Consider the following 23,528-nt stretch of genomic DNA (forward strand, 5'->3'; position numbering starts at 1 on the left):
AGAAGAAGCTAATCTATTTTTCAGAAGAAAAGGTAATGTTGTTTTGTTTACTCCCTAGCTTGAAAGAGAAGATTCGAGAGGCCTTTCAAGGCAATGAAATTGAAATGCTTATGGAACCAAATGAACTCTCCCGGTACTACAGACTTGGGTCTTTAGAGGGAAACATGATCTTTGAATCTTCTAATGAACTTCCAAGGGAGGTCATGCTGGAGATGACCTTGAATGCTTTTGGATTTGATATGGACTTGATTGAGGTACAGAGTTCAATAAAAGTCCAACATTTAATTGATTTTGGCCCTATGAAATCTGTTTGATATTTGCCAAATTCTGTTTGCCATAATCAAGCAGCTCTAATGTCTTTGATTCTTGCTTTCAAATTGGCATGGAGGGAAAGGGCTTTGAGCCCATTGTGGAGGCTCTCTTCGGTGACGATGGATTCTTCCCAGATACTATCATGAAGACCACCTTATATGCCACCGACAAAATGCCCATCGAACTCAATGAGGTCTTTGACAACATGCTGCCGTTCATGGGAAACGATAGGAAGAAGAGACAGGTATTAAATCTACTGAAAGTTGCAAATGGATATTTCTTCACAGCTGGATCCCAATCTCAATCTCTTCTGTGTGCTGTAGGCTTCTCAAAACATAGTAAATGAAATCAGTCATAATGTCAACAAGCTTATCGAGGACCTAAAGGCCCAAGATGCTCCTGAAGCAATGGTGTACCTCAAGCTTCTGGGTGCTGAACTTGGGTATCTTGATACAAAAGATGGCAAGATGATTCACAATCTCCTTAAGATGATCCCCACTGACGTGAGTACAGTTTTACCAACCACCTCTGTCATCACATCGATTCTGTCATCAGAATTAGTAATGCAAACAAGGGAGTTGACATGTCAACTTTTTATATAGTTCCTCAAAAGACTGCTCTCGAGTGTCGACAACGAGCTTTTTCTTCACTACATGTTCATGGATAATGAGTTTTATCTGCCCACCGGAGCTGGTTTTCCTCTGAGAGTGGCTCTGTCTGGGACCTTTACTCCTGGAGTCAAAGGAGGATTGAGCTTTAATCCAGGCAAGGTGAGTCCAAACCACTTCAGTCGTGCACGTGTTATTGTCAACAACAGATTATCTTGCATTTCTATTATGCTCTAAGATGTGTTCATGTTTTTGAAAACATGATCAAGCAACTTTTCTGATTTCATCAATGTTGAAAGCAGTCATATTTTTGTGAAAAACATGAATGAACACTGATGATAATCAGAAATATTACTTGAGCAACATATTAGAATGATTTCTGAAGGATTATGTGACACTGAAGACTAGAGTAATGATGCTGAAAATTTAGCTTTGATCACAGGAATAAAATATATCGGCTAGCAGCAATTTCCAGGCCGAGCCCCAGAAGGGGCCGTAGCGCAATGCGGAGCAGGAAAAGAAAAAAACAGCAGAAATGAAACAAAGGCTAGTTCAGAAGAACAGGTAAAAAATAACTCAAAATGAACAGAACACAGAATGAACAAAACATACTTATTTTTAATCCAAAGATTGGTACATCGCTTACTCAGATAATAAAGGAATTGAAATGACGCAACATAACACACATTTACGTTACTCAGTTGACGATGACTCACCGAACTGCAAAGGAGAGCCTTCGGTGTGAGAATGAGGACACAACAGCATTATTTAGCATGTTAACCAGATTAGCATGCTAAGCTAGTTTAATGCTAATGTAACTTTAACAGGTTAACCTGATAACTAAAGAGCCACTTTAGAAATAATGTCATCTGGTTAGTATGCTAACCAATTACCAAGGTCAACTTTGAAGAAGAATTTTTCGGGAACGGTGGTGAATATCAAAAATCCATTCTGTTCTGTGCGGCTTGGTCCAACGATCATCTGAGCCAATTATTTACAAAATTGAGCACGATTTGGCAAACGTTTTTCATTTGCTTCATTATGATGGACAGTCAACTTGTTGGAAAATCGGCAAAAACCAAGGCACATAATGTTTCTAACGTCCTAACTTTGAACAAAGATGAATTTTAAAAAATCTGTTCAGTCATTCAAGTTCATCCCCAAGATCTCAGTCCCAAGGTCACCTGAACCAATTTTCGTAAGAATGGAGCAAAATTTAAAGGAGTAGTGAAAAAAAACATGAATACTGTACTTTTCAAAATGGCTTCTACTGAAATGGGCACTCGTAATGTAAGATATTGAATGTGACCTGCATAATGAGAAAAATCAGGTGTACTAAGTTTCATTTTTCTAGAACAAAAGGTTCAAAAGTTATAACCATTTCAAAATTGAAATTTGAACTGAAGCTATAAAGTTAATCCTAGAGACTCCAAAATTGGTCCAATTACTGTTCTTTACCATCCCTAAAAGTGTGCCAAATCTCATACTTTTCCTGTTCCGTTAATAGGGCTGCCATACTCCCATTCGGGAGGAATTACAAAAAATTACTGCAGTTTTTTTAGAAGTAATACTGCATGTAGAAAATGCAGTTTTTTGGACACGAAAAAAATGCATTATTGCAGTATACAGTAGTTGGAGTACAACTGCAACATAACTGCAGTAGTATTACAATAATACTGCAATATAACTGCGGTAGTATTACAATAATACTGCAATATAACTGCGGTAGTACTGCAATATAACTGCAGTAGTACTACAATAATACTGCAATATAAGTGCGGTAGTACTGCAATATAAGTGCCATAGTATTGCAATAATAGTGTTGTCACGGTACCAAAATTTCAGTATTCGGTACCGATACCAGTTAAAATTCACGGTTCTCGGTACCAAAGCTTAGTTTAAATTTACATATATTTAAGTGTTTATCACGGTTACAAGTATGGAAACTGTACATTTGTATTATAAACACTTTAGAAAAAGATTAGATAAAATGACCTAAAATAAACAATATTATACACTAACACATTTTTAAAGTTGTTTGTAAAGTTTTAATCCATTATTTATTTAATGCACAATGAATTAAGTGAACAAACATTAACAATCAGGTGTTTGTAATAAATAACATTTTCAAACATTAATTAATGTTGTAAAAATATATTGTTCACTCAATGCGTTGATAACCAAGTAATGTTTATGAATGGTATCTTTGTAGCATTACCATAAAACATGTTTTATTTGACTTGACTGTCCTTTTATTAATCTAAAACTGAATTCATATTTAATTTTAAAAAGGCTTTTTAAACCTGCTAAGTTATAAAGGCAAGAATACGCCTAGAACTGGCACTGACATTAAATGACAATACTAATACCATAGTACTCTGGTGTCGGGTAGATACTACTGTGCTCATGTACTCGTAAAACTACCCCGAAAGCACTTTAGAGGACGTTCACATGTCGCGCGTGTTTTTTAATTATATTTTTGCGCGTGCTTATTCTTTCCAAAGCGCTTGCTCTCACGCGGCGTCTGTCGTTGCTATGCAACGCCAACGAGTTTTTATTAGGAGCGCGCTTGAATCACGCCTATATTTGAAATTGCGAATTTGCATGTAATCGGCCTCTTATGGCAACGTGACATTATTAGCCTAATCCAAAATATTTCCATATGTGGCTTCAGAGAGAGAGAGCCATATCAGCGTTATGAAGAGGACGCAACTGTGCACGTTTCAGACATCGCGTCTAGAACAGAACTGGACGAACCTGGTATTCGGTACCTAGAAAAGCTGGTACCGTAACATTTTTTTTTTTTAGTACCGACTTGGTACCGAAGTACCGAGTTTTTTGACAACACTATGCAATAATATTGCAATATAACTGCGGTAGTACTGCAATATAAGTGCCATAGTACTGCAATAATACTGCAATATAACTGCGGTAGTACTGCAATATAACTGCGGTAGTACTGCAATATAAGTGCAGTAGTACTACAATAATACTGCAATATAACTGCGGTACTACTGCAAGATTACTGCGGTAGTACTGCAATATAAGAGCCATAGTACTGCAATAATACTGCAATATAACTGCGGTAGTACTGCAAGATTACTGCGGTAGTACTGCAATATAAGTGCCATAGTACTGCAATAATACTGCAATATAACTGCGGTAGTACTGCAATATAAGTGCAGTAGTACTACAATAATACTGCAATATAACTGCGGTACTACTGCAAGATTACTGCGGTAGTACTGCAATATAAGAGCCATAGTACTGCAATAATACTGCAATATAACTGCGGTAGTACTGCAAGATTACTGCGGTAGTACTGCAATATAAGTGCCATAGTACTGCAATAATACTGCAATATAACTGCGGTAGTACTGCAATATAACTGCGGTAGTACTGCAATATAAGTGCCATAGTATTGCAATAATACTGCAATATAACTGCGGTAGTACTGCAATATAACTGCGGTAGTACTGCAACATAAGTGCAGTAGTACTACAATAATACTGCAATATAACTGCGGTACTACTGCAAGATTACTGCGGTAGTACTGCAATATAAGAGCCATAGTACTGCAATAATACTGCAATATAACTGCGGTAGTACTGCAATATAAGAGCCATAGTACTGCAATAATACTGCAATATAACTGCGGTAGTACTGCAATATAAATGCAGAAGTACTACAATAATACTGCAATATAGCTGCGGTAGCACTCCAATACATAATTGACTAAAGTACAATACTACTGAAATGCAATACAAATAAAATGCTGTAAAATGCCATTGAAATACAACCAGAATATCCCAAATAAGTTTTCACACATCTGCAATAATGAATTAAGGTACAAAACAGTGAATGTCTCAAACTGCAATGCAACAAATAATGTGATTTTACTTTTTATTTTATTTCAAATAACAGGCTAAGAGTTAGACAATGTATTTAAAGTGTTAACTTACAAATCATGCAAACATCTTCCCCCACATTATTCAGAGAAGTTGTGTTTTTTGAAGAGCTTATTCTTATTCCACTTCGTTCTTTTCACTGCCTTCATCTCAGATGTGGAAACACGATTTTGGAAGTAGTCTGTAATAAACAAACAAAAAGAATCAGAGACAATCTTTTCAGTTACTCTTCACCACAGGCATATATTATGCTTAAAATGAATCTGCAAGTTAATGCAGGAACACGCCACTGTTTTTTGAAATAGGGGTTATTCAATGGAATTAATATTGTGCCGTAATTAAACAAATCCAGCATTTGCAAACAAACTCAATCTGCTTTGTAAAGGAAAACTCGACTCATAAACAAAGCAAGCAATGTGCAAGTGAAAAGGTCAATTTGAGCGAAAATGCAGTGTGAGACACTTGGTAGGGATGCAAATTATTGGATTTTGGCCGATATTCGATATGCCGATATTTGCAAACTCATTTTGGCTGATACCGATATTTAAAAATACACGCACACACATTTTGATTACTGAAGAGAAATGAAATAAAGTCTCTCTCCTGTACTACCGTTACCTTACTACCCTCATGTGTTGTAGATAAGGCAATACAAAAGACAAACAACATTTGATTCTATCATAAATATAATTTTTACAAATTTAGACAGACATTCACACCTTATACTGTATGCTATGCGAGTTGCACATATAAAATGAAGTTAAGGAACAAACACGATCCATCAGGAAAAGCCATATGTCGCTGAATTTTACTGTGCTTTGTAAGAGTTTAAGAGTTTTTCTTTTGCGTGAAGAAGCCGTTCGGCGGAGATGTGTTAAAATATAGGAGTGCATTGATGATTATTAGGCTACCGGTATAATAACCCTCCTGGCTCCAGGTCTGAGTGAGTCATTCACTCTTACCTTTGTTCTTTGATTAACATTAATGGCACTTTAAGATCAGCCGCTGCTGACAGAGATGCAATCAGACACGTGTCCCGATTTTCTCACAAATCTCCACGTTAATTTAAGATTATTTAAATCCTTTAAAGGTCCCCTGACATGAAATTTTCATTTTCTGATGTTTTTTAACATTAATATGAGTTCCCCTAGACTGTATTTGGTCCTCTCGTGTCTAGAATTTTCAATCGGTGTAAACCGAGCTTTGGCTATTTTTCTCTTCTCTGCATCCGTCTGCAGCTCAGACGCGCTGATCTCGAATCTCCCCCTATATAACGTCATACGGGGGAAAGGTTACTCCCCTTTCTCTGCTTTGCCCGCCCAGAGAATTTGGCCCGACAATGACAAAACGAGCTAGGAACAGGAAGTACGAACACGCGCAGGCGTGATTTTATTTTTTCCTAGAGAAATAGGAGAATTGAGTTTTTCCTCGAGAAATATCATGGCTTGCAAACAAGCAAAGCATGGCAGTCGCTCAGTGTTCGGATGTACAAATGAACACAAAAGTATTTTTTTAGTTACTTCATCTAAAAAGAAACAATGGGTTAATTTTATTTTCTCTGGAAATGCGCCGACTCAACTCCCAAAGTTGAGTTCGGGGCTTTAGAGAGAACAGAAACTGCGTTACACTGCACAACGAAGCTCTTGCTGTATGTACATCATCGTGTCTGCATTGGTGAAAGCAGAGAGAGCAGAAACTGCGTTATACAATAAGATCTTCATTCTCGCGATCGACAGACTGTCATCTGCTTCTCATCACAGCAACATTTTATGTGATGAGAATCTAAATACTTCAAAAACTTCTCACGATTCAGTAATCTCGATATCTGCAATAGTAAAAACGTATAATAGTAAAAGTATTCAAGAGAGCTTCACATGGAGCAGTGGGCGGTTACATTGAATCCCACAGCAGACACGCCCCTTCAAACAGAGCGTTCAAAGCAGAGGCTAAAATCAGGTTGGAAAAATGCCTTTTATTTCTAAATTATGACTATTTTTTATCTAAAAAAATAGTATTTAAGGGCAACCCAGGAAATATTATAAAATAATAAAAAAAAACCCATGTCAGGGGACCTTTGAAACTGCTCAAATGAGGACACTCGACAAAACTGACATTTTGGCACACATTGTGTGCGTGTGTTATGGTTTGTTCAAGCCTGAAAAAGAACTCGATACTCAAGCGCGCCTTTTCCTCCACACAGCTGGACATTTAAGTTGCTGGCGCTCATGCTACGTTCACAGTCGTCACGTGCGCATAGTATATTCACCACATATTGGCAAGGCTCATCGGCAGAGATATTACTATCGGCGGATACCGATGATCATTAACCCTCAGGTGCTCTTCGTTTCGGAGTCACACTTGTTATCTTCCCGGTCAAAAGTGACCGGACACCTAAAAATGAAACTTTCTCCATCCCAGTAAAACCAATGCAATTTATTTTTGTTCTATAATATTCATTCTTTTTAATTTAGTATTTTGAGACAGTTTGATTGAATTTATTAATATTTATGCAATATTTATGGTTTATTTTTGCCATGTAAAAGTATGTATATTTTTCTAAATATATATAATTTTTAAAAAAAAATTATGAATGCAGTATTTTAGTATACTACAGAGTCTTGGCCTTCAGAAAAAAAATATTTTTTGAAGAAAATTAGCACCATCTAGTTACAGTATAGAGAAAAAGCGTAGAATCATGGTGTAATCACTAGCCTTCGTTTCGGAGTCACACTTGTTATCTTCCCGGTCAAAAGTGACCGGACACCTAAAAATGAAACTTCCTCCATCCCAGTAAAACCAATGCAATTTATTTTTGTTCAGTTATATTTTTTCTTTTTAATTTTGTATTTTGAGCCAATTTGATGTTACTTATTAATATTTATGCAATATTTATGGTCCATTTTTGCCATTGAAAATAATACAAACTTTTTTTTATATATACATTTTTTATTTTATTTTAAGCAGTATTTTAGGTTAAAATAGAGACTAGGCCTTCCAAAAAAATTTTTTGAAGGCAGATTAGAGCCATCTGGTAAGAGTATGGAGAGAAAGCGTAGAACCATGTTGTAACCACTAGATGAAATGTACAGTTCTCTATGGAGAGGCATGTAAATTCCCCAGCTGTTTATGGACACGTTTACTTATTTTTTTTGTTATAGGTGTGTGTGTGTGTGTTAATTTCAGTATTGAAGTTAGTGTCACCCCTTCACTGCTGTGAGCTTTTCCTGCATTATGACTGAATTATTGAATAGATTTAACATATTCTCACAACATTGCTCTATTACAGACACAGTGGTTCATATAGGTGTGTGTTTATTTGTGCGTGTGTGCGTCTGTTTGTGAGTGTGGGTGAGTGTCAATATCACAATCTTGATGTTTTAGAGTGTCACCCCTTCATTGTTGAGCTTTTTTCTGCATCATGGCCAATTTGTAGATTGCAAATTGTAGTTTGAAGTTGTAGATTGTTGTTTTTGTCAATTTCCCATTCATTTCCTATGGTCGGTCATGTTTGACAGAAGAGCAGAAGTGTATCTCATTTTTTTACGACCACTTAAAGTGCTCGAATCATGACCTCAATTTTTTTGTGTGTTCACATACATGTTGCCATAAAAGTCACGAAGTTTCGTAATTCTCTGATGAAGCAGTGATTTTTTAGAAATTCAAAACAGATTTTTTAATCACAATTTATTGGTGTTTTTGTGTATAAAAGTGTGTGTGTGTGTGTGTGTGTGTGGGTATGTCTGTTTTGCACTCTTGATGTTTTAGAGTGTCACCCCTTCAATGCTGAGCACTTTTTTTCTGCATCGTGGCCGATTTGTAGATTGTACACACAAAAATTCTCAAAGTTTTTGTGTTTTTGTCAATTTCCCATTCATTTCCTATGGTCGGTCATTTTTGACCGAAGAGCACAAGTGTGACTATTTTTTTTACGACCACTTAGCATGCTCGGATCATGACCTCAATTTTTTTGTGTGTTCACATAGCCAATGGAATAAAAGTCACCAAGTTTCGTAACATTCCGATGAAGTTGTGATTTTTAACATTTCAAAACATAAATTTTTTCGGTCAGAAATGACCGAAGAGCACTTGAGGGTTAAGCTTTTATCGGCTGATACCGATGTCGTGCTGATGTCATCGTGCATCCCTAACATTTGGCTTTTTATGAGAGATCTCGGCTCAATTTTCTCATAAATGCAGTTGAGCAACTTCCTCTTCTAAAACAGTAGACAGCGATAAAATAGGTGATTAATTTAGTCTCCCAGGAGAAGCCCACTTGCCTTTGCATACAGCTGTGGAAAATGACCAGTGAACAGGTGTTTACTGTATCTATAATGAACCTTTTTGGGGTTTTCTTTAGCAAAATGTTATTCAATATCTAGACATATCCATATTAGATTTGATCTAATTGAAATGCATCCTATTTATGTTAATTTATGGTTTATTGTTCAGCATTAATAATGAGTGAACACTCCTGAACACTCCAGATAAAAAGTTAAATTACTCACCCTCATGTCATTCCAACCCCACAAGACACGGGGAACACAACTGAAGATCTTTTTGATGAAATCTTTCTGTCACTCCATTGACAGTCTACACAATTTGCCCAATAACATGCATTTCTGGAAAAAAGCAGAGACACACAATTTTTAAAGTCTGTGAGTGCATATTTGTTTCACCGCAGCCATCGTCTTCTGTTTTTAGTTGTTACCAGTACATTTTCCTGGAAATAGCAATCACACAAAAAAAGTAAATTAGCCTACTTTAAAAAAAAACAAAAAAAAAAACAAAACAAAACAAAAACATCCTTTTCTGCACATAATGTCAAACTACAGCACATATTTGCTTGTATTTTCCAGTAAGTTTGTGTCTGATATTTCTAATATTCCTGATATTAAATTGAAACAATTTAAGTAAAGTCACCATTATGTATAGCACTTTATACAATACAAATAGTTTTAAAAAATGCGTTAAAAGTGATAAAGACAATAATGCTGCAAAGTGCAAACGGGTCAGTGACGTGCCGCACTGATTTGCACTTCCAGGAGCAATAAATATTATATAATAATATAAAATATGTTTAAAATTATATACATGTTTTAATCTCACATCATCTGTCCTCCTCACTGTTCTTAATTGTGTGAAATTTCAAAAATAGGTAATTTTTAGACTATTAATGTGGTCAAATGTCATACGGACAAACGGAATTCACTTAAAGTTATTTAAGACAATTGTATTTAAAATTATTAAAAATGTTTAAAAATGATACAATTTTTCATTTGGCATATTTTTTCAAGTCTTAAGATAAGCATATTAAAGTATCAGTAAGATAGTCCTTTCAGAAATGTTATTTCTATCTAAAACAAATTGTTCCGCAAAAACACATTTTCCCTATGTCATACGGTAAAACAAAGTTTAGAAGCCATTTTGGAACTGAATATTAATGACTTAAGTCATGTGAAATTTGATGACATTACTCAGAGGACCCCTGAAGACCAGCCAAGTTGAAGGCAAGTTTAAGATTTTGCTCCTACATTTGGGGTAATTTTAATTTAAATTTGGGGTAAATGTGTCACAGATTTGGATGTCATATGGACAAACGTCAAAAAAGGGTTTAAAACATTTAAAATTTGAAAAAATATTTATTTACAGGTGAAATATAAAGTTTAAAAGTCAAGGTAAAGGGTATAATGGAAGGAGGTGGCCAAGCAACTGCCTATTATAAATGACACAGCACAAAATTGTCATAAGGGCAAACAAAAAATGTCATACAGACAAACGGTTTTACCGTATGACATGTTGTTATACCATATGACACAGAGCATTTAACTGTTATATCACATATATAGGTTGTACGACTACTATGAATTAATATTAACATATATAATATATTTCTGCCTATTTTAAGCATTTTTTCACATTATTACAGATGCCTCTTTCTAGTAAGGAGAGGGGTGCACATTTCTGTGCAAAGCTAAGGGCAGATCCTGCAGCTAGAGAGGAGAACCTAGCCAAGAGGAGGGAAAGGGTATATGATGTGAGAGTATATGATGCCAGTAATGTTAGGATGTGCCAGTTTAGTCAGTATAGGCAGTATCTTATCTACTGGCCTGAGTTGAAGTCAGCATCACAATGTTTCTGGAAAGTGGCTTTATATACAGTGGGGCCAAAAAGTATTTAGTCAGCCACTGATTGTGCAAGTTCTCCAACTTAAAATGTTGAGAAAGGTCTGTAATTTTCATCATAGGAACACTTCAACTATTAGAGACAAAGTAAACACTGTAAACACCAGCTACACTGTGCAAACCTGGTGAAGACTTACAGGAAACGTTTGACCTCTGTCATTGCCAACAAAGGTTATGTTACAAAGTATTGAGTTGAACTTTTGTTATTGACCAAATACTTATTTTCCACCATAATTTACAAATAAATTCTTTAAAAATCCTAATGTGATTTCCTGGATTTTTTTTTTCTCATTTTGTCTCTCATAGTTGAAGTGTACCTATGATGAAAATAACAGACCTCTCTCATTATTCTAACTAGGAGAACTTGCACAATCAGTGGCTGACTAAATACTTTTTGGCCCCACTGTAGATATATTATTCACGTGTGTGTGTGTGTGTGTGTGTGTGTGTGTGTGTGTGTGTGTGTGTATCTCACTGTTGTAAATCTGACTGATATTGTCATGTTTTACATATAGCACGTCCTATGTGTTCCTTGTACTGAAAGAGAGTTGAGTTGACTAAAAGAAATGTTCATGTGTTGGGAAATATATTCTACTGTTAAAAAAAGGTTCACTTGAGATGCCTGTTTCTTTGAAATCATTTTGAATTGGCCTACATCAATTTATTACATTAAAAATGCAATGAAACATTGAAATTGTACTATGTCATACGGTAAAACAAAATATGTCATATGGTAAAACATTGAATTTTAAAAGAAATAAAAATAGATACTTTGTTTGTTTACAAGGTTCATGAAAATAATGGAAGAGAGCTAGTATGATATACACATATATGTAACTTCAAGGCATTTTTGACTAATTTCTTGCAAAAAAATAGAACAAATGTCCATAGATGACATGCTGTGGTTGTTAAAAAACAAAATAGGCTATCTAGTATTTGTGGTGTAGGTGGTTATATTTTGCAACTTGTTATATAATACTTACAGATCAACTATTACATTCATGGTTGTTTTTAACTGTGTCATGAATATTAAATTTAATTTATTCCTAAAAATCACTTCGTTTTACCGTATGACATTTTCAAGGACTGTATACAAAGAAACACATTAAAATGTCATATATTGTTATTTTTTATAAAGGGCACTAATAAAAACAAAAAAATATACACATAGATGTACACAAAAAATGCTATATTTACTTTGTCCTTTAATTTTTATTTTTTTACTGTTTTGAAATTCTAAAACGTCACTGACCCAAACATAAGTTACACAATCTGCTGTGACGCAGTTAACACTAACGTTAAACAGTGTAACGTTACACCGGAGAATGGTAAAACATTACAGAATAGAAGCGGCGTTTCCTCTTATTTTCCCACCGGGTTGAACAACATATACGTAAAGTCTTTTTACACCAAACTAAAATATAAAATAGAGAAATATGAGGACATTATATGTAATAATTTACTCACCTCTAAGCTGAATGACTTGACAAGGCCTCGCGCAATGAACTTCTTTTCGTCCAGAAAACGCTTCTCTTCCATTCCACTTGTTAATGACCGCCACCACGAGTAATGCTGTCATGTCTTTGTGTTTTAATTGTGATAGTTCATAAATATGAACGTATATGAACGATAATTTCAGTGAGGAAATCAACCAAACCGTATTTTATGGAGCAGACACTACGCGGAAAGACGCTAACTGACAGTAATGAGCATCAGCTGCTCTCGAGACTCGTTGTCAGGACAACGCCCACGGCGCGTGCGCGCGGAGGAAGCTCTAGTCACATGGGCTATGTCTCGCACAAAACAGCATAACTGCAGTACAGTTTAATATCGGTAGGCCAAGACTTCAGATGTAAAAAACAAAAACTTAATCTTTTTTTTTTTCATGCTATAAAGCTCCTTTATTTAGGTTCAGTAATTTCACTTTTTAATGGCAACTAAACTGATATCATTGCCTGAGAGCCCAATAAAAACAAAAAGCTAAAACCATTTTCTCTATCAAAAAAAGTCTATCACTTTTTAAAGTTTATCACTGAACTAAGGTTATTGATCTATAGGCTACTTCATTATACTGCAAATCTACAGTTGTACTGCAGTTTTACTTCACTATTCTGAAGTTGTACTTTTTGTACTGTGGTTTTACTGCAGTTGCACTTCCCGGCTGCAGGATGAAATGACTGAGGGGGCATGTGAAATTGTTAAGGGGGCTTAACTTTATACCATCAATGAACAATCAATATACACACCTCGCTTTGGAACAACAGATTTTTAAATGCAGTGCTCCATAACACACTCCATATGCAACCACGTAATAAAAAGATAAGCCAGCATAATTTTTTATTCATAACTCTTTCATGCTTAAGTTTAAAATATTCTGACTTACTCCCCAGAGTAAGTTTTTATTTTAGAACGTTCCCCCTTAATGTTTCCATGGCAACGCGTCATATTTGTCACGTGACACCATAGCCACAATAATGAATGACAGATGTGTATCGCTTTTATTTCGTTTTTCCTTTTTTTATTTAAAATATTTGTAATGATATCAGTTTATGTTGTTCCTGAGAAAACCACTGCACTGCAGATTGTTTAATATAGAAAGAATATTCACAAACTTGCTTATGTCATCGACTATCTGATATTCCGATTGTCAAAAATGTGTAGCTAAGTGAGTGTGGTTGGTCGTTTAAAACCTTTATAAATAGTCTTGATCTTGATCTATAACGTGAGATGGACGACACCACGTTTATTTGCGCCGCAGTTCAGAGTCAGTCATCATCAGTTTCTGATATATGTATGAAAGTGGCCGGTGTGAGAAGAATAAAGTAAACTTTATAGTCACTTCCACTATTTTGTCTGATATGAATAACACGTTGGCAAATTATATTTGAATAGATTGTTATTGCTGCTTCCACAGACATCCGTGTGTATTTTACCAACTCCAAATGTAATGTTTTACTAGTGCTTAAGTGAATTTCAATCTCTGAAACCTAAAAATAAACATTATGAGGTTGAAACACTGCATAGTTTTGATATGACAGCGCTGTCCGTCTCTGGCTCAGTGCCAACCAACGCGCGAATCTGGTAGTGATGTCACGTGATGTCACGTCACGTCACTGAACATTATACATCCCATATGGGACTGTACCGCTCAAAAGGTTAAACATTTCATTTGTAACCATGAATACAAAAATTAAACTGAGGGGGCACAAATCAGATCTGAGGGGGCAATGCCCCCTTTTGCCCCCTCGTGGCGCCGGGCCTGAATGTACTGCAGTCACATTGTATCTATACTGCAGTTATACTTCGTTAATACTCCAAATCTACAGTTGTACTTCATTGTACTGCAGTTATTTTTCGTAAGGGGAGATTACAATAAGGGCTTGACCCCTAATTAAAGTTACTATATTCAGATAGAAAACAGCTGTTTTACATTGTGATAATATTTTACTGTTTTTTTTTTTCAATCAAATAAATGCTAAAACAATCTTAATCCAAACTTTTCACTTGTAGTATACTAACATGAATTAATGACTAACTACACCACAGAGGGAATTTGCTTTGACCCTGTCTGCTGGCATTGAGTTTGTGACTGAGTTTGGGACCCACTTTCCTGACTACGTTCACTGTGGTCTGGAGATGCACACGGACATCTATCACGAGAGCGGTGTTACAGCGAGGGCCTCTGTGACTGACAGTCAGCTCAAGCTCTCCATTCCAGCTCCTCATGGACCAACAGAACTCATTAGCATCACGTAAGTGAAACTTGATTATCAATGCATAAAAGCCCTTCACAGACGAGGGAGATGCAAGAATCAGAATTGCAAGCAACTGGCAATTGCAAGAAAAGAATTGTGAAATAGTCATAATTAAATAAATTTTATTCCTAGGCAGCATTAAATGGTTCGCCAAAAGACAGAATAGTGAGAGTCTGCACCCTGCACAAAAAAAAAACAAAACAAAACCCAAAGCTATAGAGATAAGCATAAACGCCCAGGTTAAGAATTGGAGTTTGAGTAGTTCACTAAAGAAGGCTTGGCAGAAACTCGGCTCGATTAGTTCAAGTCAAGCAGCCCAGTTAGCATGAACAACCTTGCTAAAGAAAAAATTCACTATTTTAGTAGTGAGGCCCAATAAATAAAACTGCAAAAAGTCATGAAAGATCCAACTCAAGTTGAAAATCAATACCAAAGAGACAATGTTGGGGGTTTCATGCAATTTATTAAACCTAAATTGACATGACCAGGTTAACGTCTCCACTAGACACCAGTTTTCCCACAGTTTGTTCAGAATTCGTCTTTTGTTATATGCTTCATCCTGCGAATATAATGGTGGATGTTTTGGCTATTATGGATTGTTTTTTCTTTAAAACGCATCTTGGATTTCTTATGGCAACAGGCCTTAGTATTCAGACTGACTCAAGAGTTTGATGTGCAGGATTATGTTGCAACGATATGGAAGCTTTTATCAACTTTATTCTTATTTTGCACCATTAAAAACTATTTTTTTGCCCACAATCTTACGTACGGTTCCTTTAATTAATAGAGTCAAGTAAAAATTGTGATCAAATATAAAAATATGATTAATCGTACAGCCTTAAAAAAGTCACGTTACACACATTAAATGCTGTTATTTTGCCCCATCTATAGCAATTCTCTGGTGTCTGTTGTTGGTGCCAAGGCTACGCCCATTCCGGCCAAGGGCGAGTTTATTAATATGAATAAATGCACTGCTTTTTTCCCTGGACTGAAGTACTGTACAGTCCTGAAGTATCCTGATGCAACATCAAACGATGCTGCCCCTTACTTTCCTCTCACTGGTGACAGCAAGTAAGTGAAAATCATCTATATTCTAATATGGAAAAAAATGCTTTTTCTCAAACATTTCATCCACATTCGTCTGTGTTTAGATTTGCTGTTGAGCTCCATCCATCTGAAGAGGTCACAGAGTATATTGCCACCATCAGCTACGCCTACGAAGATGAGGCAGACAAAGTCACGTTTGGCCTGAAGGCTGGAGGTTAGAGATGACTTAACAAAATACATAACTGGACAAAAGAGAAAATTTAAATTTACCATCATTTGTCTTTTGCTCACTGACAGGAACATCCCATGAGGCCAGAACTGTAGTGATATTAAACAGACAGCAGTACAGTATCTCTGCAGAGTTGCTTATCGATTCTCTTCAGGTTGATTCTAAAGTTTCTGCAAAACTGAAGCGTGGAGAGAAGTTGATTTTGGAAATCGAGAGTGACCTAAAACTCCCAGAGACGACTTCTGTTCAAACACTCATCCTGAAATATGGTACATGTCCAGTACAAATGGCCTGTCGCGTTATCAGATCAAATTTAGATAACCACAATAATTGTTCAGTTTAAATTTCAGGCTCAGTTTGCCATTCAAATAAGTAATTAAATGACCATGACAGTGTCATTCTTGTGAATTATCTCTCTCAAAATATATTCTCAGAGAATGAAAAGATTGAGGCTGAATTTAAGTCTGATGTCAGATCTGAGATTCAAAGAATCATTCCCAACATCCTTCTCGATCGCCAGATTGGCCTGAATGAGTTGAAGGTCCGCGATGTTCTGGCAAAGGCAGTTGCGGTAAGAATCTGCCATCAGATTTTGAGTATACCCAAAGAAACACTGCAAAAAAAAATGCTTTTCTTTCTTAGTATTTTGGTCTTGTTTTCAGTCCAAATATCTAAAAATTCTTAAATCAAGATCCATTTACTAGATGAGTAAAATGACATAAGATATTATGTCCTGTTTTCCGGGGGAAGTGATTAAAATTAAGTGAAAATTGAATTTTGTTTTAAGCAAAAACTTAACTTTCCCCAGAAAACAAAACTTAATATATTATGTAATTTTATGAAGTTACTAAACGTAAGTTAGGGAGGAGCGAGCCCATCCAATCTTTCAATCAACAACCAAAGTATATAAGCAGCCGCTTACCTCTCCCTAGTATCAGCCGTTCCAGTATCCCTCCACCTTCATCTTAGGTACCTTGCCCTTTAATTGACATTAAGCCACTGGGGGGTATATCAGAGCTCGAGCGGAAGCTGCTTCATCGAGCCCCTCTCCAGTGGACAGCAAGCCAAATAAGTTTAACCTAATATCCTAAAGATTTTATGGGCAAACAAACTTGTTAAACTACTTTAGTAAATGCGTCTTGATTTAAGAAATGTTTGATATTTGGACTGGAAACAAGACAAAAATATTAAGTAAGAACAGAATTTTTTGCAGCGAATAAATGCTTCTTAAACTTTGTTCACCCTAAAATGGACTAAAATTAAGTAATTTACTCACCCTGACGTCCTCCTAATAATGCCATATACCCTTCTTTCTTTTTCGGACCACAAAAGGAGAACGTTTTATTTTTTTTTAAATGAAGTGTTTGCTCTTGTCTATATAATGGCAGTGAATAGTGACCAGCATCAAGCTTTTTTAAAAAAGCAAAAGCATCACAGAATGATCTCTCGTGGCACGACACATATTCCAAGTGTTCTGGGGGTTTACGATAGGGTTTGGTTAAAAAAAAAAAAAAAAAACGAAATTCAATGTATTATTTATCAAAAATCCTGACCTTGGCCACAAGTTTTGAGAAATCAAAATAAATTAAAACACATGATGAAATACATCACCAATAAATTCCAAAAAGTATCCAAGTACTTCCTTCACTGAATCAAATATAGTTTTATATTATAGTCAAATATTGTTTACGACAAACTGCGAGTGAACTGCGTCGCTAATAAGAGTATCATGAATGCATAGAGGATAAGCAGCCATTTTCGTTAAATAATACATTAAATTGTGGTTTCTTTTCCACCAAGCACTATTGTAAACCCCAAAACACTTGGAATATATGACATGTGATGCATCGGACCATTCTGTGATACTTGAGCGTTTTTCTATGAAAGTTTGAGGTTGGTGACGGAGGATAGGTGCGCGCGGTGGTCTAAAAAAGACTGCATTAGAACAACACCAGGGTGGGTAAATAATAACTGACTTTTATTTATTTATTTTTTACATGTATGCAGATTTTGGGAGTCCACGCCGAGCCGGTGATCACTCTTCCTGAAAGATTGTTCGTAAATGTGTGAGTAAATGACACCATGTTCAAAAGTATTTCAATTAATTTCACAATTACCATTTAAAATTTAAAACACTGTTAAACACCACTTAAACACCACAGAGAGGCTGCTGTTAAACACCACTTTGGCCAGCATTACTACACCATCACTCTTCCCTTGCCCTTGGGTGGAAAATCCACGAGGGATCTGAACTTTCCCACAACCCTCTCCACACCAAACCTGATTGTACCTCATCTTGGTCTGGAGTTTGAATCTGCTAGCATTGACCTTCCAGAGGTCATCATTCCTAGGAGTGTGTCGCTGTCTGTGCCAACTCTCGGATTGGTAGAGTTGTCCGGAAAACTAAACAGTAACTATTACATCTTAGACGCAGCTGTGTCTGCAGCCAGAGATCCTGCCGAAAGTTATTCTGCTAAGTTTGAAGTCACTGGCACAAGTCCTGTTGACCTCCTCTCCCTAAAGGTCGAAGGTAAACCTATAATTGAAGTACCACATGCACTTGTTTCGGATGTTTGCTTATTGATTGATTGTTTTATTTCACAGGATCTGCTCTAGTTGAGACCACACCTGGCGATCCTCTCAAGGTGAACGTAAAGGCCGTGCTTCGCCACAAGATTATCGATGCCACGATTGGTGTTGAGGGGGAAGTGGAATTTGCTGAAAAACTCAGTGTGAAATCCAAAAGCAAGCTTGAAATAACTAGCCATGATGGAGCGCAAATTTCATTGGAGCACACTGGACAGTTTGGCGTTGATGTCGAGGAGATCTCTGGAGATGGAAACCTGGAAGGATTCTTTAAGGCTGGTTCAGTCCATGGTTCAGGAAACCTTTTGCAATCAGTCTCAGTCCTCCCATTCAGACAAGAGGCAAAGATGAATTCTTCACTGAAAGTAGATTCAAAACTTCTTCAGGCTCACAACTCCTTTGCTGTAGCCTTTGCCAATGGAGAGCTGATCATTCTGTCCAACAACACAGCATATGAAAACCTGGTAACATTGCTAAACATTGCTAAAATAACCTTCAAGGAATCCCAGCTTGATCTAAGTTCTCATACGAAAGCAAAGCTTCTTGGCCTGAAGATTCAAAACGTGGTTGAGACCAGAGCTGGTGTTGAAGCCGTTAGCATTAAGATTGAGACCTCAACTTACAGCATTGAAGAACGTATCCATTCCCTGATTACAGGAGCAATGGACATCAATGGTCTAGCTATTCACAGTGACGCCTCTGTGAAACTCATTGGACACCAAGCTGTCCACAAAGCCATTCTGAACCTCAATAAAGATGGCCTGAGAACCAATGGCACAACTTCACTGAAAAGCCTCCTGAGTCTGCAGGAGCTTAAACACACCTTCGAGATCACCTACAAAAATGAAACGGCCACTGCTCAGTGCAAAACCATTGGAGAAATTATGGGAAGTCACATTGACCACAGCACTGAGCTAGAGATTGCTGGACTTTCTGGCAAAATCAAAAATCATATACGTTTCAACTCCAGATCATTTAATTTTGACACCACTAGTGATGGGACATCTATTCCATTCAGTTTCAATTTTGATGCCAGTGTTAATGGTGAGGATTACTCATACTTCCCTTATGTAGATACAGGGCATGATTTTACTGCAAAAGTATTTCTTAAAGCAGACCCACAATCCTTAGCTCACTCTCATGAATGCAAAATCTCAACCAGCCTTGACCTAAACAACGGTGTCGAAATTAAATCACAATTTGAAAGCATGTCTGACACTCTGCTTATCCCCTCTGAACAAAAGATTAAAGTGGCAATTAAGGCTGAGGTAAACGACTATGCCATTAAACAGGAGATCAGCGCTTACAACAGTCCGGCACGGCTTGGGCTGGAAGGGTCTGGAGAAGTGCGCACCAATCTGTTCAACACTGCCAACACTGCTTATCAGGACTTTGCAGTCTCTGGCTTCCTAAAGTATGACAAAAGCACAGATACACGATCAGTTAGCTTGCCTTTCATCGAAAGTTTTTCACGAGTCCCTGAAAACATCAGAATAACACTTGTGCGCATGGGCGAGACCCTGAGGAAATACATCAACCGAGAGTGGATTGAGAACATACCTCATCGTGTAAGCGACTTTGTGTCTAAATTGAACTTTGAGAGAAGAGCTGTGCAGCTGAAAACTCTGTACCACGAGAACGCATTAAAGCTGAAAGGTCTGATCGGTGCTTTTGAGAAATTAGTGAGTGATATGTTCAATGGTTTCATTGAGGCATTGGATAGTTTGGGGGAATTGTTTGTGATGGGTATGCATATCGACAAAGTTGTTGAAATCCTCCCAAAGTACATCAAGGTATTGATATTTTCCATCATTGAGGATGTAAAAAATATCCTAAGCTTGATCAACACCCAAGGTTACTCAAAGCTGAATGAAATCTTCAATCCTGCCAATGCTGAGAACAAGCAGATTCCTGCAATTTCGACATCTCTTCTAGTGCCATCTTTTGGAAAACTGTATGGTAAATTCATAATCAAAACCCCTCTCTACAACGCCAGAACCTCTGCAGAGTTCAAGAACGCCTCAGAGAGATACCCTTTCTTCACAGCTTCCATTAACTCTAAAGGAACCTCCGCAAACCTCAACGCTCTGAGTTATGATCTAGAATCCACCGCACAGATATCGATCCCTGAGACGAGTCCTGTAATAGTGACTGAAACTTTCAAGTTAGCACACATTGATTTGACTTTAGACCAACAGGCATTGTTGACTCTGAATGGATCTTCCTCTAACAATACTTTCTTTCTTGAAACTTCATACAAAAACCAGGTGAGCATCCCCTCGCACTCACTGTCTGGTGAAGTTATCCTGATTCAGAAGGCTGTAGCTCGCCAGGGTGATGCTGCATTCACACTGACAGTTAAAAATGAAGGATTTGCCCTTCGAGACTTCTCTGAGGAAGGCACCCATAAGAGTGACTTGCATTTGAACGTGGGCATTGGCGCCGCCAAGCTGTCTTTTACTGGCCACACTGATAGCGATGCTTTGCAGATCAAGATGAAGATGAAAGTGAATGCTGATGCTGTTGCTCTAAGCCACCTTGAATTCAATGCCAGTGTTGATACCGAGTCTCCATTTATCAAGAACAGTTTGCTGGTTGCGTCTGGGAAGGCTCGATTGGGCGATATGATGGTGGAAATCAAGGCATCCCACGTCACGTCGGTTGTCGGAGCTGTCAGCGGTGTCCTCTCCAATGCCGCCAACATCATGACTTGTCCTAGTGAGGTTTCTATTGACTTTCAGAACAGGGGTATTGCTAAGATCAACCTCCTCGAGTCATTTTTAGCCAATGTTGATGTCCAGAAAGACTTCACTGTTACCTTCAACTCTGACATACACGAAATCCGCAGTGTGCTAGTCGCCTATTTAAACAATTACAACTACAGACATAACTTCACAGCCAGCAATGACAAAGCTGAGATGGGTGTTTACGCTGTTGTGAGTAGTTTGGCCAGCTTTGGGTACTTGAATGCTGCAGAAATGTTTGTGCCGGCCATTTTCAAGATTCCAGCAACTAGAGAGCTGAACTTGAATGATGATACTGGCCTATGGTATGACTTTACCACAAATGACCAGCCTGTTAATCTAAGTGCCACACTTGTCTACCAGAAGAGCTGGTTTGCTCCTATTGTTGATTTGATTGTCCCTTCATTGGGTAACCTAGTCTCTGAGGTGTCTTTCAAGTCCTCTATTCTTAACCTCAATGCTAATGCAGGTGTTTACCCGAAGGATTACTGGATGGGTGTAAGTGCCACGACTGCCTCCATGTTTCAGGGATTGAAGGCGAAGCTTAATGGAACCACTGGCCTGATCACAAACGGTGGATTGAAACTGGCCTCTTGTTTGTCTTTGGAGAATGCCCACATTGGCGGTCATCATGAGAGTACCTTGACTCTGGAAGACATCTATGAGGCTGTGTTGTCTGTGGACACAGTTGTTAAGATTAATCTGACAAGCTTCACTATTGATGCCACTCATCAACTTTCTGCAGACCCCAAGGTCCATCCAAAGGCAACATCAAACTTGAAGATCAAGTACACTTTCGATCGTCCAGATTCGGAGACTGCTGGACGTGGAGATGCTGTGAATACATTAAAGCTGGATGCAACTCTTTCCTTCATCTCCATTGAGTCTACAACCCAAGTAACCACAAATTCTACATTCAGAGATGCTACTGAACTTAAGGGAGAAATGGCTAATCAAGCTAACATCTATGTGAGCGCTGATGGTCTGAAATCCAGTCTGAAGGCTACTGGAAATGGGTACATTGGTAATAAATATTCCAAGCTAGAGTTTGACATGAGTGACCAGCTGACCTTGGAGGGAGATCTTGACCGTATGTATTCTTTGCGAGAAATTGATTCAAAATATATATATATCTATTACGACTTGATTGACTTTGCAATAAACCACACTGCTCTTGGTAAAGCTGAACTTGTTCCCCTAAGCACCCTCTTGACTGCTGTAGACATGTTCTTGACTCAGCCAAGTGATAGTGATTTTGATGTAAGACATGCAGATATTTTGCCAGATGGGTTAATTAGCAAAATAGAGACTTTCTCCCGTTGGTTTAATTCAAGTACAGGAATATCATTTAAGTATAGTGATGTACCCATCCCAAAGGTTGTGTTTGGGTGCTCTTATAATCTCACATCTCCATCTACACTTCTGGAGTATCACGGTGAATTAAGTTTAGCTAGAACTGGCCTGCTCAATTAAAATAATTTTTTGTTGAATACACAGCGGAGGAAATATTTCATTTAGGGATTGCTTTCAACTAATCATTGGGCTTTATTTACTGTATGCTTGCTCACCTCAGGCCTCATAATCACTGACATGAACAGATCCCGAATAACTTTAGAAAGTCACTCTCAAGCACAATGATGTAAACATGGTTGTCTAGTGATTGAAACCCTGAAATATTATATCCCATTTAAACACTACAATAAATGAATCATTTAACTGTAAATACAGACTCGACTCTTCTTCATTGACAATTTTACATAAAATTGTACATTTTGTGATGTTCATTGTTTATATTTATGTTCATATATTTAAAGGGTTAGTTCACCCAAAAATGAAAATTCTGTCAGTATTTACTCAACCTCATGTTGTTCCAACCCCGTAAGACCTTCGTTCATCTTCAGAACACAAATTAAGATATTTAAGATATTAAGATTGCTCCTGCATACAGTCCATAGGCTTCTTGAGGGACTGGCTCTTGCTGGCCTCGAAAAGTCATTAAAGACATCGTTAAAATAGTCCAAGTGACTACAGGGGCTCAATCTTAAGTTTATCAAACGACGAGAACACTTTTGTGCGCAAAAAAACAACAAAAATAACGACTTTATTTCAACTATTCGTTTATTTCTCCCTCTGCGCGAGTCAGGTTACTAGTTTAAT

General features: G+C 37.3%; 1 protein-coding gene and 1 long non-coding RNA gene across 2 annotated transcripts in view; one reads left to right on the plus strand and one right to left on the minus strand.

Annotated features, from left to right (window-relative positions):
- Positions 1-23,094, plus strand: part of LOC120479288 (apolipoprotein B-100) — a 30,286-nt gene extending 7,192 nt beyond the window's left edge. The window contains exons 13-24 of the mRNA XM_039671589.2: positions 59-254; positions 389-556; positions 636-815; positions 915-1,082; positions 14,557-14,762; positions 15,657-15,836; positions 15,917-16,026; positions 16,110-16,310; positions 16,476-16,612; positions 18,049-18,107; positions 18,204-18,571; positions 18,646-23,094. Of these exons, the coding sequence (XP_039527523.2) occupies positions 59-254; positions 389-556; positions 636-815; positions 915-1,082; positions 14,557-14,762; positions 15,657-15,836; positions 15,917-16,026; positions 16,110-16,310; positions 16,476-16,612; positions 18,049-18,107; positions 18,204-18,571; positions 18,646-22,844 (6,172 nt within the window). The 3' untranslated portion in view covers positions 22,845-23,094. The remainder of the gene's footprint in view (positions 1-58; positions 255-388; positions 557-635; positions 816-914; positions 1,083-14,556; positions 14,763-15,656; positions 15,837-15,916; positions 16,027-16,109; positions 16,311-16,475; positions 16,613-18,048; positions 18,108-18,203; positions 18,572-18,645) is intronic.
- On the minus strand, positions 4,631-12,751 carry LOC148973775 (uncharacterized). The gene is made up of 3 exons (XR_016145945.1): positions 12,478-12,751; positions 9,334-9,447; positions 4,631-5,009 (listed from the first exon to the last, which is right to left on the minus strand). It is a non-coding gene; the product is annotated as an uncharacterized LOC148973775 (long non-coding RNA).
- Positions 23,095-23,528: the final 434 nt, after the last annotated feature.

Source organism: Pimephales promelas, chromosome 13 (assembly GCF_988280905.1).
Source record: "Pimephales promelas chromosome 13, fPimPro1.hap1.1, whole genome shotgun sequence".
Taxonomy (NCBI): domain Eukaryota; kingdom Metazoa; phylum Chordata; class Actinopteri; order Cypriniformes; family Leuciscidae; genus Pimephales; species Pimephales promelas.